General features: G+C 38.7%; 1 protein-coding gene across 2 annotated transcripts in view; it reads right to left on the bottom strand.

Annotated features, from left to right (window-relative positions):
- The window catches only part of LOC128686259 (thiamine pyrophosphokinase 1), a 60,572-nt gene that overhangs the window by 13,001 nt on the left and 27,636 nt on the right, over positions 1–19,935 (bottom strand). For both annotated transcript variants that reach the window (XM_070085795.1, XM_070085793.1), the window contains exons 4-5: positions 14,546–14,626; positions 3,205–3,394 (exon numbers count right to left, since the gene is read on the bottom strand). In XM_070085795.1, coding sequence (XP_069941896.1) covers positions 3,205–3,394; positions 14,546–14,626 — 271 coding nt within the window. The remainder of the gene's footprint in view (positions 1–3,204; positions 3,395–14,545; positions 14,627–19,935) is intronic.

Genomic DNA, 19,935 nt, shown 5'->3' with positions numbered 1-19,935 from the left:
ACAGCATATGTAGTCTCAATTTTTTAAGAAAGGAAATAGACTGGCTGCACTAAATTACAGACCAGTGTTGCTGACATGTATGTAAAGCTATGGAGAAGATTATCAGGAAAAGTGATGGAGCACCTAGAAAGGAATGGTCTTGCACATGACAACCAGCATGGTTTCTGGGAGGGGAAATCCTGCATCACAAGGTAACAGAAGTACAGACAGGAGAGAGAGGGATGGGTAGACTGCATCTTCTTGGACTGTAAGGCTTTCAACACAGTACCACACACAAAAGACTATTTAAAAAGCCAGAGGAGCTGGCAGGAATAGGAGGGAAAGTACTGCAACGGATCAGAGAATACCTGACAGGAAGGAAACAACGTATGTTGGTACAAACTGAGGTGCAAGAGTTTGTGCATGTGTCAAGTGGGGTTCCACAAGGGTCAGTTCTAGAGCCAGTATTCTTTCTTGTATGTGTGAATGACATGATGTAAGGGATAGAGTCAGAGGTGCCTCTGTTCGCAGACCATGTGAAACTAATGAGAAGAATACAAGCGGACGAGGATTAGGCAAGACTACAAGAGGATCTAGACAGGCTGCAAGCCTGGTTCGACAAATGGCTCCTGGAGTTTAACCCCAGAAAGTGCAAGGTTATGAAGCTTGGGGAAGGACAAAGGAGACTGCGGACAGAGTACAGCCTAAGAGGCCAGAGGCTGCAAAACTCAACTCAGGGAAAATGATCTTGGGGTGAGCACTATACCATAAGGGTAGCATTGAAAATTGGGTTGGGCAAATGTTTTGTTAGTGGGATGAATTGTAAAGGACCTGCCTAGTATGGGCCAACAGGCCTGCTGCAGTGTTCCTCCTTTCTTATGTTCTTATACGTCAAACACGGTACCTCGTAAGACGTATATATACGGCCGCGACAGTCAAAGGGTTAAGGGAGCTCAACGTAACAACACTGGAGGACAGGAGGGATAGGGAGGACATAACATAATACAGTGGACCCCCGCATAACGATTACCTCCGAATGCGACCAATTATTTAAGTGTATTTATGTAAGTGCGTTTGTACATGTATGTTTGGGGGTCTGAAATGGACTAATCTACTTCACAATATTTCTTATGGGAACAAATTCGGTCAGTACTGGCACCTGAACACACTTCTGGAGTGAAAAAATATCGTTAACCGGGGGTCCACTGTATACTGAGAGAAACTGACAAGTTGGACAGGGACAGAATGTTTCAGAGATGTGACACAGCAATAAGGGGTCACAACTGGAAAATGAAAGCTCAGATGAGTCAAAGGGATGTTAGGAAGTATTTCTTCAGTCATAGAGTTGTCAGGAAGTGGAACAGTCTGGAGAGTGATGTAGTGGGAACAGGATCCATAAATAGCTTTAAGAAGAGGTATGATGAAGCTTGTGGAGCAGGGAGAGAGTGGAACTTATAGTGACCAATGAATAGGCAGGGCCAGGACCTATGACTCCCTCCCCTGCAACCACAATTAGGTGAGTACGTATATATGTATGTGCACAAATGTACATGCACGCATGCACACACAAGCACTCCCATGCCAGTACACATATGGACACGCGTAAACACATACACGTACACACATACCCACACATGTGTACATAATTTTGGAGTGGTTGGTACCTTTGTTCAATAAATGTATGAAAGAGGATAAGGTACCTAGGGATTGGCAAAGAGCATATATAAAGGGAAGGGGGACAAAAGAGATTGTAAAAATTATAGGGGAATAAGTTTACAGAGTATACTAGGTAAAGTGTATGGTACGATTATTATTGAAAGAATTAAGGGTAAGATGGAGAGCAGTACTGCAGATGAAAAAGGAAGCTTTAGAATGGGAAGGGGATGTGTAGATCAGGTGTTTACATTGAAGCATATATGTGAACAGTATTTAGATGAAGGTAGGGAAGTTTTCATTGCATTTATGGATTTAGAAAAGGCATATGATTGGGTGGATAGGGGAGCAATGTGGCAGATGTTTCAAGTGTATGGAATAGGTAAGTTACTAAATGCTGTAAAGCATTCTTGAGGATAGTGAGGCTCAGATTAGGGTGTGTAGGAGAGAGGGAGACTTCTTCCCAGTAAAAGTAGGTCTTAGACAGGGATGTGTAATGTCACCATGGTTGAAAATGAACTTAGATAAGAGTAAGGTGATGTGGGTATCAAACAATTTAGACAAAGAAAAACTGGATATCACATTGGAGGGAGGGAATATGGAAGAAGTGAATGTTTTCAGGTATTTGGGAGTTGACCTGTCAGCAGATGGTTTTATGAAGGATGAGGTAAACCACAGAATTGAAGGGAAAAAGGCGAGTGGTGCATTGAGGTATTTGTGGAAACAAAGAACATTATCCATGGAGGCAAAGAAGGGAATATATGAGAATATAGTGGTACCAATACTCTTATGAGGGTGTGAAGCATGGATTGTAAATGCTGTAGTGAGATGGCGGCTGGAGGCAGTAGACATGTCGTGTCTAAGGGCAATGTGTGGTGTAAATATTATGCAGAGAATTCATAGTGTGGAAATTAGGAGGTGGTGTGGAGTTACTAAAAGTATTTGTCAGAGGGCTGAAGAGGGGCTGTTGAGGTGGTTTGGTCATTTAGAGAGAATGGAACAAAGTAGAATGATTTGGAGAGTGTATAAATCTGTTCGGGAAGGAAGGCGGGATAGGGGTCATCCCCAAAAAGGTTGGAGGGAAGGGGTAAAGGAGATTTTGTGGGCGAGGGGTTTGGACTTCCAGCAAGCATACGTGACCATGTTAGATAGGAGTGAATGGAAACAAATGGTTTTTGGGACCTAACAAGCTGTTGGAGTGTGTGCAGGGTAATATTTTATGAAGGGATTCAGGGAAACTGGTTAGCTGGACTTGGGTCTTAGAAATGGGAAGTACAATGCCTGCACTTTAATGTTTTATCCGACTTTTACTGTAATATATTCCAGGTGAAAACAGGACACAAATCCAAATTGCTTGATTTCTGCTTATTTATCATAAGACAGATAACAGAAAAATGCCAGGTGAAAGCTCAGTCAACATGCTGCCTCCATGGCAGTGAAAGTTATTTATTTTTTAATAAAACTATTTCCAGTACTAGTTTCTAGCACTGGTCCTGTCATCATCTACCTAAATAAAATCTTTACATCTTTAATTTTATTATAATTATGTATGGTTTTATGGTTATTACTTACTTAAATTCCATTTTAAGCCAGTAGTAGTGACAGTAGATGGTTGACCAACTGGTACAAGGCCACACCAGGAGCACTGAGGATTGAATATAATATCTTCAGCTACCTGTATACTATGGTCACCAGCAGCTAGTAGCCAATATATGCTTCCTCCACACACAATAACCACAGGCACCGAGATCAGCATCTCTACCTGCAACGTTAATAACAAATCATACATTAACCCTTTCAGGGTTGGTGCCGTACTAGTACGGCTTGCACGCCAGGGTTGGTGCTGTACTAGTACACATAATTTCTAGCACCTTCAAATCTAATGAGAGAAAGCTGGTAGGCCTACATATGAAAGAATGGGTCTATGTGGTCAGTGTGCGCGGTATAAAAAAAAATCCTGCAGCACACAGTGCATAATGAGAAAAAAAAACTCCGACTGTGTTTTTGGTTTAAAACAGCGGCTGCAGTGTATTTTCGTATGCTATTTATGGTTGTATTCTAGTTTTCCCTGGTCTCATTTTATAGAATGGAAGACATATGGGAATTGAGATAATTTTGATTGGTTTTACAATGAAAAGTACCTTGAAATTGAGCTCAAAGTAGCAGAAATGTTCGATTTTCCCAAAGTTCAAAGGTAAACAAATCATGCCACGCGTCCAATACACGTCAACTGGTGAGTGTAATATTCTTTCACAAGTGCCCTGATATTATTTATACCATTTCTATGCCATTTCTACACAAATGCAGTGGTCTGCACAACATATATCTTCTATTTTTTTGTGAGAATAAAAATTCAAAGTGGAAAGCAAAAGAAACGTAACAGAGGCCTGGGGACATGAGTAATGAACAGAGAAAATGTTATTTTAGTGCCAGAAATGTCTGTCTTGTTTATTCTGGACCCTATTTGGAAATTGGCATCTTTTGAAATTTGTGTGAAATTGGCAAAATTGCCAATTTCTAACCACGTTATTGGATAGTGGAAATCGGTAAATGGGTGGTTTCGTGTACTCATTTGATAGAAAAAATGGAGTTCTAGTGAAATAGGTATGATTTTTGTCGACTGGTACATTGGAATTGGCCGAAAATAGGGCTCAAAGTGGGCGAAATCACCGATACATAAACATATTCGAGACCACTAACTTCACGAGAGCATAACTCCATAAGTTTTCCATCAAATTTCATACTTTTGGTGTCATTATGATCGGGAAAAGATTCTCTATCATTTCATAAGAAAAAATAATTTATTTTTCGAAAAATTTCCAACCCTGAGAACAAGTTTAGAAGCCCTGCCGACCCTGAAAGGGTTAAGGATGTTCAGGTATGATTAACATGCTTCCAAAGCCTTAAATTGTAAATTCCTTCCTATGAATTACAAACAGGAAATCATGCATATCATTCAAAAATTACAGTGGACCCTTATATTACACGGATATATCTGACACATTTTGGTTATGACACTTGAAAAATTGCGGCACAATTTTATACAACACTTCATAAAATTAACTTAACACGGTTCGGTTTGCAGAAGGGGAAAAAATTTGGATTAACTCTGACTCCAACCTGGTAGTAGCAAGCTTCTGGAACAAATTTAACATTGCAGATGCCATCAGCTATGCTAGAAGTGCATGGAATGAAGTGACCCAATTAACATTAACCCTTTCAGGGTTTCGGCCGTACTAGTACGGCTTACGCACCAGGGTTTTTGATGTACTAGTACGCCTAAATTCTAGCACCCTCAAATCTAGTGAGAGAAAGCTGGTAGGCCTACATATGAAAGAATGGGTCTATGTGGCCAGTGTGCACGGTATAAAAAAATCCTGCAGCACACAGTGCGTAATGAGAAAAAAAAAACTTTGACCCTGTTTTTGGATTAAAACAGCAAATTTGCACTGTATTTTCGAATGGTATTTATTGTTGTATTCTAGTTTTCCTGGTCTCATTTTATAGAATGGATGACATATTACATAAATTGAGATGATTTTGACTGGTTTTACAAAGAAAAGTACATGTACCTTGAAACTGAGCTCAAAGTAGCAGAAATGTTCGATTTTTACCAAAGTTCAAAAGTAAACAAATCATGCTATGCGTCCAACTGGTGAGTCTAATATTCTTTCACAAATGCGCTGATATTATTTATACCATTTCTACACTAATGCAGTAGACTGCATAACAGTAAATCTTCTATTTTTTTGTGAGAATAAAAATTCAAAGTGGAAAGCAAAAGAATGTAAGAGGGGCCTGGGGACGTGACTAATGAACAGAGGAAATGTTATTTTAGTGCCAGGAATGTCTTTCCTGTTTATTCTGGACCCTATCCGGAAATTGGCATCTTTTGAAATTTGTGTGAAATTGGCAAAATTCCTAAATTCTGACCACTGTATTGGTTAGTTGAAATCGGTAAATGGGTGGTTTCTTGTACTCATTCAATAGAAAAAATGGAGTTCTAGCGAAATAGTTATGATTTTTGTCAACAAGTACACTGGAATTGGACGAAATTAGGGCTCAAAGTGGGCAAAATCGCTGATGCGTAAACATCGTCGAGACCACTAACTTTGCGAGAGCATAATTCCGTAAGTTTTCCATCAAATTTCATACTTTTGGTGTCATTATGATTGGGAAAAGATTCTCTATCTTTTCATAAGAAAAAATATTTTTTTTTTTTTTAAATTTGGCCGACCCTGAGAACAAGTCTCTGAGAGGGCCTGTCAACCCTGAAACGGTTAAATGCAGGCTGGGAAAGTTATGGCCTCTGTAGTTAATTCTTTATAATAATAATAATTATAATAATAATAATAATAATAATAATAATAATAATAATAATATAGTTTATTTAAACATGATACATAGTAGTACAAGCCAAAAGCCCCTTGTATGCAGAGCATGATGGGCAAAATTAAAATTAAAAATAAGATTAATTAGGCTATAACAGATTAAATGGTGAAAGTTACAGTAAACAATTTATAATATGAAGTCAGGTTCAGGAAATTGTTCAGCTAGCAACGAGATTACCAGGTGATGGCTTTGAAGATATGAAGGAAGATGTGAATGAGCTCTTAGAAGATGATGATGAAGACAGGAGTCCAGAGGAAATGTTGCCAGAGCTTAATGCACAGATACAAGAGAGCCAGATAACAGATGATGAAGAAGAACCTGAAGAAAAACGGTAAACATTGCAGCAGTTACGTGAGCAGTTCCATGTTGCTGCTAAACTAGCAGACTTTTTCATTAAAGAGGACCTTGACAAATCTAGAAGCAGTGCTTTGAAACAGGGTCTAGAGCAGCTGATGATGCCTTACCATCAGCTGTATAATGTACTGAAGAGTAAAAGAAGCCAGAAATCCATTACAGAATTTACACACACTCCAATACAACCATTGACTTCGGTACCAGAACCTCAACCGTCCACTTCTACCAACAACCAACAACCATCCACCTCAGCCCAGTAGGGCCACACCATGCATCTCTACTCTCTTCACAATCACTGACATACACCAGCAACCACAATTTAAGGTAAATAATAATATTTCTGTTGCATTTGTAGTTTTAAGCAACAAAAACATTATCATTTTTATTTTTGTATGATCTGGATGTCTAAAAAAAAGTTGCTTGGCTTTTTGAGGGGTCCTAGGAACGTAACCCTATTTTCCACATAACTTCTCCAGTTTATGTAACACGGATTTATCTAACATGGCATTTTTCAGGAATGTAACTACAGTGTAATATAAGGGTCTACTGTATACAGCAATAATTTTTATTTTTTACAGATTAAAAACAAATAACCCACAAATAGGAGAGAGAAGCTTATGATGATGTTTCGGTCCAACGTGGATCATTTACAACTCACACTAACACACGAGAGTGAGGGAGCCAGTATACAGTGGTACCCCGAGTTTTGGCCATAAATCGTTCCAGAAGGCTGTTTGAATGCCGTTACCAAACGAATTTGTTCCCATAAGGAATAACGTAAATAATGAATGATGGTGAAAGTTTTTCTTTTTCGGGCCACCCTGCCTTGGTGGGAATCGGCCGGTGTGATAATAAAAAAAAAAAAATAAGATCAGTCCATTTCAGACCCCCAAAAACACACATACAGAAGCACTTACATAACTGTTCAAGTTGGAAGCTGTACGAAACTCGGGGTACCACTGTATACACAGGTGAAGGGGGGGCAGGGACAGGACAGAGAGAGGAAGAAAGAAGGAAGTGTAGTAGTAGTAGTGGTAGAGGCAATGATGGTAGTGGAAGGAGTAGCAAAATGTAAGGGGAGTAGTTTTAATAACACAAAAGACTACTACTACTACCACTGTAGTGGTAGTAGTAGTAATGTAGTAATGTAGTAATCTTAAGTTAATTTTAAGCCAGCCCGTAATGCTATGCATATAAGTGGCTTTTTCATGCTGCTCTTACCTGTATTTTTTTGTACCTCTGTATGTATGCTAAAATTTCTAAATAAATAAATAAATAAATTAGTTTGCCCGAAATGCCTAGGCATGCTAGTGGCCTTTGTAATTAATATTTTGTAACATGTAAACCACACATTGTAAACTTTACGAGGAAATTTTGTAACTCTGGAGCGTGTGTAATACGTATCCGGCTGGGTGGCCGGGTCTGTGGTTGGCCGGGTGGGTGGCTGGCTGGCTGGATGGGTGGCTGGATGGGTGGCTGGATGGGTGGCTGGATGGGTGGCTGGGTGGGTGGCTGGGTGGGTGGGTGGGTGGGTGGCTGGGTGGGTGGCTGGCTGGCTGGGTGGCTGGATGGCTGGGTGGCTGGCTGGGTGGCTGGCTGGATGGCTGGGTGGGTGGCTGGATGGGTGGGTGGGTGGCTGGATGGGTGGGTGGCTGGATGGGTGGGTGGGTGGGTGGCTGGCTGGCTGGATGGGTGGCTGGATGGGTGGGTGGGTGTGTAGTTGGCTGACTGGCTGACCGAATGTGGCTGTCTCTTAGTATCTCTCTCTCTGTATCTCTCTCTCTCTCTCTCTCTCTCACTGGTACACATAAGTCAAGTTATCATACATATTATAAATTACCTAGGATAACCCAAAAAATCCAGACAAAGTGCTATACAGTGGATCTGTGCTCCAGTGCCCTAAATTAATAATAATATTAATAATCATTATTATTACAATAATACATATGTACTAATATTAATATTATTATTATTATTAAGCTATAATATAATAATAGTGTCCACTCATTACCTTAAAATATCTGTAGTTTTAATGAAGAGTGAGAGGTGAGGAAACAAGATTAAATGAATAAATGAGAGAGAGAATAAGAATGTAGAATGTTCACGAGTTATGTAAACAAACGTTGTTGTTGTTGTTGTTACCAGCCCAGACACGAACGATTCCTGTTCACCGTCAAGCCGACCAGAAAAACATCTCATATTTGTTAATTTATAAGTTATGTAGCATGTTTATTATATAATTTTGAAAAAAAATCATAGATGGATTAAGCAAAATGTCTATATTAACGTTTTATACACATTTAATGCGCCTCAGTGATTATTATTATTATCATTATTAATATGGCGTCTTCAAGACCAAGTACACTCTTAATGAGTGGCTCTGAGACAGACAAGCAGACAAAGACAGATACACAGGTAGACAGAAAGACAGACACACAGGTAGACACACACAGGTAGATAGAAAGACACGCCAGGAGCTAAGACTCGATCCCTGCAACCACAAATAGGTGAGTACAGGTACACACAGACACAGGTAGACAGACACACAGGTAGACAGAAAGACATACAGGTAGACAGAAAGACACACAGGTAGACAGAAAGACAGGCACACAGAAAGACAGACACACAGGTAGACAGAAAGACACACAGGTAGACAGACACACTAGTAGACAGACAGATAAAGATGCACAGAGATACAGACAGATATACAGGCAGACAGATACTGACAGGTTTATGTGCAACAGTGAACACAAATAGAGAGTTCGAGAGTAAGAGCCTTTCTTGCCACAATCTCCAGTGCAAGATTCAGACTTCATCTTAGGGGCCATGGTGAAATTTACTGTCCAGTTAGTACAGTTAATACAATATGATGCTGCTGATAGGACAGGGTTACTCAAACTGATGCTGCCTGCATGACACATTGCCGCCGCGAGTATTGTCAAATATTGTACAGCGGTGTGCATCAACCGGCCCAGCCCAGCTGCCAGATGCACGGTCGTAAGTCGAGTGGACGTATGTCGAGCAGGTCGTAAGTCGGATGGTAGGTGTAATAATATTAATAATAATAATAATAATAATAATAATAATAATAATAATAATAATTATAATAATAATAATATTATTATTATTATTATTATTATTATTATCTTCATTCACTCTAAAAATGGTGTGTTGCTGTTTGTTTGTTCTGAACTAACTTGTACAACTTGTACACAATGTAAGAGTACAGTGGACCCCCGCATAACGATTACCTCCGAATGTGACCAATTATGTAAGTGTATTTATGTAAGTGCGTTTGTACGTGTATGTTTGGGGGTCTGAAATGGACTAATCTACTTCACAATATTTCTTGTGGGAACAAATTCGATCAGTACTGGCACCTGAACATACTTCTGGAGTGAAAAAAATATCATTAACCGGGGGTCCACTGTATTTGTATTGTGAGGTAATTATTATTAAAATAAAAAAATATTGAGGTAAATGTTTTACAAACTCTTACAAATGGACGTGAATGAACTAAAAGTAGACACATATTAATACGCATTTATTTCGCCTGACCTAGTGATCGTCCACTACCTGTTCAGTTTGTATTCTTACATTGTCTCAACTCTGTATCTCGTTCTCTCTCTCGTTTACTCTTTCGTTAACTAGTTGGCTCTCATTGACGATGGCGTCTAAGGTTAGCTGTGATAAAAAGAGAAGTCGCAAGCCTCTTGCTTTAAGTGCCAAGTTAGAGGATGATGGTGTGCCATTCTGATTTTATTCAATAAACACCCTGCCACTCACCTCTCACACATTAATATTAATATTTTAAGGTAAGTAATAAGTGTACTCTGTGTGTATCTTACTTTTTATTGTGTTTTTAATGCCTATTTCTATTGCTAGCTTAATATAAGTTAGTGTAAACTTGTTGTCTGGCATTTATTGCATATTTTATGTGTGCTCTGATAATAATACTTGTGGAGCTGTGTCGTAGCCGGGTGGAGGGACAACATTACGTTTTCTCTGCTCAGCCATCAGAGAAAACGTGAATGAATCAGCGTTTGGCCCAGCCACTCCTTCACTCCGCTTTTGTTTACAATTTTCGGCATGAATTATTCATTACTTCTACCTTCGTTTATGATGGCATCTAAAGGTAGTCGTTAGAAATGATTAAATTCAGTGAACAAGGCATGTCGATGTTAATAATATGGCTCTGGGCCACAGTGTAGGTAGCCGGTAGGTGTAGCCCAGGCGGGCTACACCTACCGGCTACCTACACTGACTTTATACAAATAAATACTACTCACCTCTCTTCCTATATTAAGACCACATATTTTATGGTAAATAATGATTGTACTGTATGTGCATTTTACCTCTCTGGGATGTTTTAAATATTGTATATTAAGTATGAGACGGGGAGAAAATGCTACGTACACCTGGGCTACCTGCACCTGACTTCGTACAAATAAGCACTACTCACCTCTCTCCCTACATTAAAATTACAAATACTTTAAGATAAGTAATGAATTTACTGTGACTGTATTTTACTTTGTGTGTTTTTAATGCCTAGTTCTATTACTAACTTAATATAATTTAGTGTAAACTTGTTGTCTGGCATTTATATGCATTTATAAATGGAAAAAATGGAGTTCTGCCTTCTGGCGATGTCTGCTTTCCGGCAACAGCCTGGAACCTAACTCGCCGTATAAGTGGGGCCCTACTGTATATACTTCTAAACTGTTGCATTCTGAACACCTTTGCAAAAACAGTCATTATTTGTGAGTGAGGCAAAAGTGTTGAATGATGATGAAAGTATTTTCCTTTTGGGGATTTTCTTTCTTTTTGGGTCACCCTTCCTCGGTGGGAGACGGCCGACTTGTTAAAAATATATATATATACACCTACCATCCGACTTATGACCTGCTCGACTTACGACCACTCGACTTATGACCGTGTTTTTTATGCCAAATTTCTGGGAAATAAACAACTATTTGTGTTGTACACAGTGTTTATCCTAAACCTTACAGTATAAAATACAGTACTTACAGCATAAAAAGTAAAGTAAAACATGAAATACCAAAATAAAACAATAAAATAAAGTCATTACAAAAATGTTTTGTTGATATTCAGTAATAAAGTTTGACTTACGACCATTTCGACTTACGACCGGTTTCTCGGAACCGAACTCGGTCGTAAGTCGGATGGTAGGTGAGTATATATATACAGTGGACCCCCGCATAACGATTACCTCCGAATGCGACCAATTATGTAAGTGTATTTATGTAAGTGCGTTTGTACGTGTATGTTTGGGGGTCTGAAATGGACTAATCTACTTCACAATATTTCTTACGGGAAAAAATTCGGTCAGTACTGGCACCTGAACATACTTCTGGAGTGAAAAAATATCGTTAACCGGGGGACCACTGTATATGTATATATATATATATATGTACTATATATATGTATATATATATATGTACTATATATATATATATATATATATATATATATATATATATATATATATATATATATATATATATATTTTTTTTTTTTTTTTTTTTTTTCAACAAGTCGGCCGTCTCCCACCGAGGCAGGGTGACCCAAAAAAGAAAGAAAATCCCCAAAAAGAAAATACTTTCATCATCATTCAACACTTTCACCACACTCGCACATTATCACTGTTTTTGCAGAGGTGCTCAGAATACAACAGTCTAGAAGCATAAACATATAAAGATACACAACATATCCCTCCAAACTGCCAATATCCCAAACCCCTCCTTTAAAGTGCAGGCATTGTACTTCCCATTTCCAGGACTCAAGTCCGACTATATATATATATATATATATATATATATATATATATATATATATATATATATATATATATATATATATCTCCAATGGAGGCAGTGGAGATGTCCTGTCTAAGGGCAATGTGTGGTGTAAATATTATGCAGAAAATTCGGAGTGTGGAAATTAGGAGAAGGTGTGGAGTTAATAAAAGCATTAGTCAGAGGGCAGAAGAGGGGTTGTTGAGGTGGTTTGGTCATTTAGAGAGAATGGATCAAAGTAGAATGACATGGAAAGCATATAAATCTATAGGGGAAGGAAGGAGGGGTAGGGGTCATCCTCGAAAGGGTTGGAAAGAGGGGGTAAAGGAGGTTTTGTGGGCGAGGGGCTTGGACTTCCAGCAAGCGTGCATGAGCGTGTTACATAGGAGTGAATGGAGACGAATGATACTTGGGACCTGACGATCTGTTGGAGTGTGAGCAGGGTAATATTTAGTGAAGGGATTCAGGGAAACCAGTTATTTTCATATAGTCGGACTTGAGTCCTGGAAATGGGAAGTACAATGCCTGCACTTTAAAGGAGGGGTTTGGGATATTGGCAGTTTGGAGGGATATGTTGTGTATCTTTATACGTATATGCTTCTAAACTGTTGTATTCTGAGCACCTCTGCAAAAACAGTGATAATGTGTGAGTGTGGTGAAAGTGTTGAATGACGATGAAAGTATTTTTCTTTTCGGGGATTTTCTTTCTTTTTTGGGTCACCCTGCCTCGGTGGGAGACGGCCGACTTGTTGAAAAAATATATATATATATATATATATATATATATATATATATATATATATATATATATATATATATATATATATACGTACGTAGGTAAAAGGTTGGTAGACAGCAACCACCCAGGGGGGTACTACCATCCTGCCAAATGAGTGTGACACGAAAGCCTGTAATTGTTTTACGTGATGGTAGGATTGCTGGTGTCCTTTTTTCTGTCTCATAAACATGCAAGATTTCAGGTACGTCTTGCTACTTCTACTTACACTTAGGTCACACTACACATACATGTTTTTTTTTTTTCCAACAAACCGGCCATATCCCACCTAGGCAGGGTGGCCCAAAAAGAAAACCAAAAGTTTCTCTTTTTAAATTTAGTAATTTATACAGGAGAAGGGGTTACTGGCCCCTTGCTCCTGGCATTTTAGTCGCCTCTTACAACATGCATAGCTTACGGAGGAAGAATTCTGTTCTACTTCCCCATGGAGATAAGAGGAAATAAACAAGAACAAGAACTAGAAAGAAAATATAAGAAAACTCAGAGGGGTGTGTATATATATGCTTGTACATGTATGTGTAGTGTGACCTAAGTGTAAGTAGAAGTAGCAAGACATACCTGAAATCTTGCATGTTTATGAGACAGAAAAAAAAGGACACCAGCAATCCTACCATCATGTAAAACAATTACAGGCTTTCATTTTACACTCACTTGGCAGGACGGTAGTACCTCCTTGGGCGGTTGCTGTCTGCCAACCTACTACCTAGAATTCACCTATATGTTTCACTATAAACACTTCCAGCAAGCGTGCATGAGCGTGTTAGATAGGAGTGAATGGAGACGAATGATACTTGGGACCTGACGATCTGTTGGAGTGTGAGCAGGGTAATATTTAGTGAAGGGATTCAGGGAAACCGGTTATTTTCTTATAGTCGGACTTGAGTCCTGGAAATGGGAAGTACAGTGCCTGCACTCTGAAGGAGGGGTGTTAATGTTGCAGTTTAAAAACTGTACTGTAAAGCAACCTTCTGGCAAGACAGTGATGGGGTGAATGATGGTGAAAGTTTTTCTTTTTCGGGCCACCCTGCCTTGGTGGGAATCGGCCAGTGTGATAATAAAAAAAAAAAAATACACACACACTGACTCCCTCACTCTCAAGTGTTAGTGTGACTAGTAAGTGGTTCAAGTCGGACCGAAACATTGTCATAAGCTTATCTCTCCCCTATGTGTGGGTTATTTGTGTATAACTCAGGAGTGCCTCTAATGCTACCTCTGTGGCCCCCGAAGGAATCCCAAAATCTAACTCTTGACTTGCAGAGTAAGTGGAGTAAAGAACACCACAAGTTGGCTTCCTAATGTAATATCCTGCATGTTGTCATTTAGTGGTTCTCATCCTTATTATATGAGAATCCATGTAATTAAAAATAAATGCATGGTAAATATCTAATCATCAATGCAAAATCAATCCAAAGTCTTCATATTTAATCCCAGACCATTTATGTAATTAAGTTATCTGGGTAAGATGTACACATTGCTGTGTTAGAAGGTAAGTCACAAGTACTTGGGGAAGTCAGCTAGAAACATAACACACGACCACATACCTACTGTCTCTTACCTTGTACAAAGTTGCAATATTGGCTATTACATGATCAAATCGTTCAGTGCGAAGCCCTGCAATCACAGTCACATGCTCTATCTGAAAAGGAAAATATTACAATCAAAATTAAACATCCAAAAATTCCAGCTTATTAAAACTGGTGGTGTTGTCCGACCTAATCATGTTTGTGACAAATTTATTTTGATAAATGTTGATAAGAAATTGTAGACAGCATTCCCAATAACAGCTTATCACAGACATCTTGCATTAGGAACATCTTCCAAATCACAAAAAGCAACATCCAAAAACAAACACACTGGCATTTGTGTTATCACAAACATAAAAACAGAAATAGACAATATATGGCAATGGCATTACTGCCTAAAGGAAATCTACTAGAGTGGCAGAGAGAAAATATGATAGTTTTTTCATTTGTGGCAAACAGCCAGTAAATATCTGAGTTCACCCCTCTTTTCAACAGAGAGTGACAGACTGGTAAGCACTGGGGGAGGACATCAACCCTTATCATAGGAAAAAGATTAACTTATGAAAATGATGTTGATGTTCCTCAACTTAACTTTGAGAATTTTTAATTTTAACTATTGCAGTAATGTACTGAATATATGTATAATGTTTATTTTTAATATCAGGTACAGTGGTTCCTTATTAGTCTGTTTCAGAAGACACATTGTGCCTCAAAACTACTGTAACTCAAATCCCAAAATACAAGGTTTTATGGTAATTTGTCCCAAGACCTTGGAAGTGCAACTTTTACTGTACCTTGCACACTCACAGATATAACTTGCAAACACTAATAAGTGGTAGTAGGTTGGTAGACAGCAACCACCCAGGGAGGTACTACCGTCCTGCCAAGTGAGTGTAAAACGAAAGCCTGTAATTGTTTTACATGATGGTAGGATTGCTGGTGTCTTTTGTCTGTCTCATAAATATGCAAGATTACAGGCATGTCTTGCTACTTCTACTTACACTTAGGTCACACTACACATACATGTACACATTTATTTATACACACTCATCTGAGTTTTCTTTGATTTTATCTTAATAGTTCTTGGTCTTATTACTTTTCCTTTTATATCCATGGGGAAGTGGAATAAGAATCTTTCCTCCGTAAGCCATGCGTGTTGTAAAAGTCAACTAAAATGCCGGGAACAATGGGCTAGTAACCCCTTTTCCTGTAAAGATTACTAAAAAGAATAAGAAGAAGAAAATTGTCAAAGTGGGAAGTCTGAATGTGCGTGGACATTGTGCAAATGATAAGAAAGAGATGATTGTGGATGTTATGAATGAGAAGAAACTGGATGTCCTGGCTTTAAGTGAAACAAAGCTGAAGAGGGTGGGAGAGTTTCAATGGAGAGGAATAAATGGGATTAGGTCAGGGGTTTCAAATAGAGTTAGAGCTAAAGAAGGAGCAGCAATAATGTTGAAGGATAAGCTATGGCAGGAAAAGAGGGACTACAAATGTATAAATTCAAGGATTATGTGGAGTAAAATAAAGATTGGATGTGAAAAGTGGGTTATAGTAAGCATGTATGCACCTGGAGAAGAGAGAAGTGTAGAGGAGAGAGAGAGAGTCTGGGAAATGTTGAGTGAATGCGTGGGGAGTTTTGAATCAAGTGTGAGAGTAATGGTGGTTGGGGATTTCAATGCTAAAGTGGGTAAAAATGTTATGGAGGGAGTAGTAGGTAAATTTGGGGTGCCAGGGGTAAATGTAAATGGGGAGCCTTTAATTGAGCTATGTGTAGAAAGAAATTTGGTAATAAGTAATACATATTTTATGAAAAAGAGGATAAATAAATATACAAGGTATGAAGTAGCACGTAATGAAAGTAGTTTGTTAGATTATGTATTGGTGGATAAAAGGTTGATGGGTAGGCTCCAGGATGTACATGTTTATAGAGGGGCAACTGATATATCAGATCATTATTTAGTTGTAGCTACAGTTAGAGTAAGAGGTAGATGGGAAAAGAAGAAGGTGGCAACAACAAGTAAGAGGGAGGTGAAAGTGTATAAACTAAGGGAGGAGGAAGTTCGGGTGAGATATAAGCGACTATTGGCAGAAAGGTGGGCTAGTGCAAAGATGAGTAGTGGGGGCGTTGAAGAGGGTTGGAATAGTTTTAAAAATGCAGTATTAGAATGTGGGGCAGAAGTTTGTGGTTATAGGAGGGTGGGGGCAGGAGGAAAGAGGAGTGATTAGTGGAATGATGAAGTAAAGGGTGTGATAAAAGAGAAAAAGGTAGCTTACAAGAGGTTTTTGCAAAGCAGAAGTGTTATAAGAAGAGCAGAGTATATGGAGAGTAAAAGAAAGGTGAAGAGAGTGGTGAGAGAGTGCAAAAGGAGAGCAGATGAAAGAGTGGGAGAGGCACTGTCAAGAAATTTTAATGAAAAAAAAGAAGAAAATTTGGAGTTAAACAAGTTAAGAAAGCCTAGGGAAAGTATGGATTTGTCAGTTAAAAAACAGAGTAGGGGAGTTAGTAGATGGGGAGAGGGAGGTATTAGGTAGATGGCGAGAATATTTTGAGGAACTTTTAAATGTTGAGGAAGAAAGGGAGGCGGTAATTTCATGCACTGGCCAGGGAGGTATACCATCTTTTAGGAGTGAAGAAGAGCAGAATGTAAGTGTGGTGGAGGTACGTGAGGCATTACGTAGAATGAAAGGGGGTAAAGCAGCTGGAACTGATGGGATCATGACAGAAATGTTAAAAGCAGGGGGGGATATAGTGTTGGAGTGGTTGGTACTTTTGTTTAATAAATGTATGAAAGAGGGGAAGGTACCTAGGGATTGGCAGAGAGCATGTATAGTCCCTTTATATAAAGGGAAAGGGGACAAAAGAGATTGTAAAAATTATAGAGGAATAAGTTTACTGAGTATACCAGGAAAAGTATACAGTAGGGTTATATGAAAGAATTAGAGGTAAGACAGAATGTAGGATTGCAGATGAGCAGGGAGGCTTCAGAGTGGGTAGGGGATGTGTAGATCAAGTGTTTACATTGAAGCATATATGTGAACAGTATTTAGATAAAGGTAGGGAAGTTTTTATTGCATTTATGGATTTAGAAAAGGCATATGATAGAGTGGATAGAGGAGCAATGTGGCAGATGTTGCAACTATATGGAATAGGTGGTAATTTACTAAATGCTGTAAAGAGCTTTTATGAGGATAGTGAGGCTCAGGTTAGGGTGTGTAGAAGAGAGGGAGAATACTTCCCGGTAAAAGTAGGTCTTAGACAGGGATGTGTAATGTCACCATGGTTGTTTAATATATTTATAGATGGGGTTGTAAAAGAAGTAAATGCTAAGGTGTTCGGGAGAGGGGTGGGATTAAATTATGGGGAATCAAATTCAAAATAGGAATTGACAGTTACTTTTTGCTGATGATACTGTGCTTATGGGAGATTCTAAGGAAAAATTGCAAAGGTTAGTAGATGAGTTTGAGAATGTGTGTAAAGGTAGAAAGTGGAAAGTGAACATAGAAAAGAGTAAGGTGATGAGCGTATCAAATGATTTAGATAAAGAAAAATTGGATATCAAATTGGGGAGGAGGAGTATGGAAGAAGTGAATGTTTTCAGATACTTGGGAGTTGACGTGTCGGCGGATGGATTTATGAAGGATGAGGTTAATCATAGAATTGATGAGGGAAAAAAGGTGAGTGGTGCATTGAGGTGTATGTGGAGTCAAAAAACGTTATCTATGGAGGCAAAGAAGGGAATGTATGAAGGTACAGTAGTACCAACACTCTTATATGGATGTGAAGCTTGGGTGGTAAATGCAGCAGCAAGGAGACGGTTGGAGGCAGTGGAGATGTCCTGTCTAAGGGCAATGTGTGGTGTAAATATTATGCAGAAAATTCGGAGTGTGGAAATTAGGAGAAGGTGTGGAGTTAATAAAAGCATTAGTCAGAAGGCAGAAGAGGGGTTGTTGATGTGGTTTGGTCATTTAGAGAGAATGGATCAAAGTAGAATGACATGGAAAGCATATAAATCTATAGAGGAAGGAAGGAGGGGTAGGGGTCGTCCTCGAAAGGGTTGGAAAGAGGGGGTAAAGGAGGTTTTGTGGGCGAGGGGCTTGGACTTCCAGCAAGCGTGTATGAGCGTGTTAGATAGGAGTGAACGGAGACGAATGATACTTGGGACCTGACGATCTGTTGGAGTGTGAGCAGGGTAATATTTAGTGAAGGGATTCAGGGAAACCGGTTATTTTCATATAGTCGGACTTGAGTCCTGGAAATGGGAAGTACAATGCCTGCACTTTAAAGGAGGGGTTTGGGATATTGGCAGTTTGGAGGGGTATGTTGTGTATCTTTATACGTATATGCTTCTAAACTGTTGTATTCTGAGCACCTCTGCAAAAGCAGTGATAATGTGTGAGTGTGGTGAAAGTGTTAAATGATGATGGAAGTATTTTCTTTTTGGGGATTTTCTTTCTTTTTTGGGTCACCCTGCCTCAGTGGGAGACAGCCGACTTGTTGGAAAAAAAAAAAAAAAAAAAATCTCTATGATAATTTCTCTGACCTTTTTCACTAGCTTAACCCTTTCAGGGTCCATGCCATAGATCTACGGCTTTACATTCAGGGTCCAAACTGTAGATCTACGCCATGAGCTCAGCCCACCACTCTGATAAGCTGTGAGCAGTAAATTTGGGCCTAAATATGAGAGAATATATCTATGTGGTATGTGTGCACTACATAAAACAAATCCTGCAGTGCACAGTACATAATGAGAGAAAAAAACTGAGACCGTAATTTTCGATTAAAACAGCGACTTTGCGGTGTTTTTTCGTATGTTTCTTATAGTTGTATTTGCAATTTCTTGGTATCATTTGATAGAATGGAAGATATACTACAGAAATAGAGATGATTTTGATTGGTTTACGGAGGAAGAATTCTGTTCCACTTCCCCATGGAGATAACAGGAAATAAACAAGAACAACAAGAACTAGTAAGAAAATAGAAGGAAACCCAGAAGGGGTGTGTGTGTGTGTGTGTATATATATATATATATATATATATATATATATATATATATATATATATATATATATATATATATATATATATATATATATATATATATATATATATATATATATATTTTTTTTTATTTATTTATTTATTTTTCAACAAGTCGGTTGTCTCCCACCGAGGCAGGGTGACCCAAAAAAGAAAGAAAATCCCCAAAAAGAAAATACTTTCATCATCATTCAACACTTTCACCACACTCACACATTATCACTGCTTTTGCAGAGGTGCCCAGAATACAACAGTTTAGAAGCATATACGTATAAAGATACACAACATATCCCTCCAAACTGCCAATATCCCAAACCCCTCCTTTAAAGTGAAGGCATTGTACTTCCCATTTCCAGGACTCAAGTCCGACTATATGAAAAT

The sequence above is a fragment of the Cherax quadricarinatus genome, chromosome 17 (genome assembly GCF_038502225.1).
Source record: "Cherax quadricarinatus isolate ZL_2023a chromosome 17, ASM3850222v1, whole genome shotgun sequence".
In the NCBI taxonomy this organism is placed as follows: Eukaryota; Metazoa; Arthropoda; class Malacostraca; order Decapoda; family Parastacidae; genus Cherax; species Cherax quadricarinatus.
This window is presented reverse-complemented; position numbering and strand designations above follow the sequence as displayed.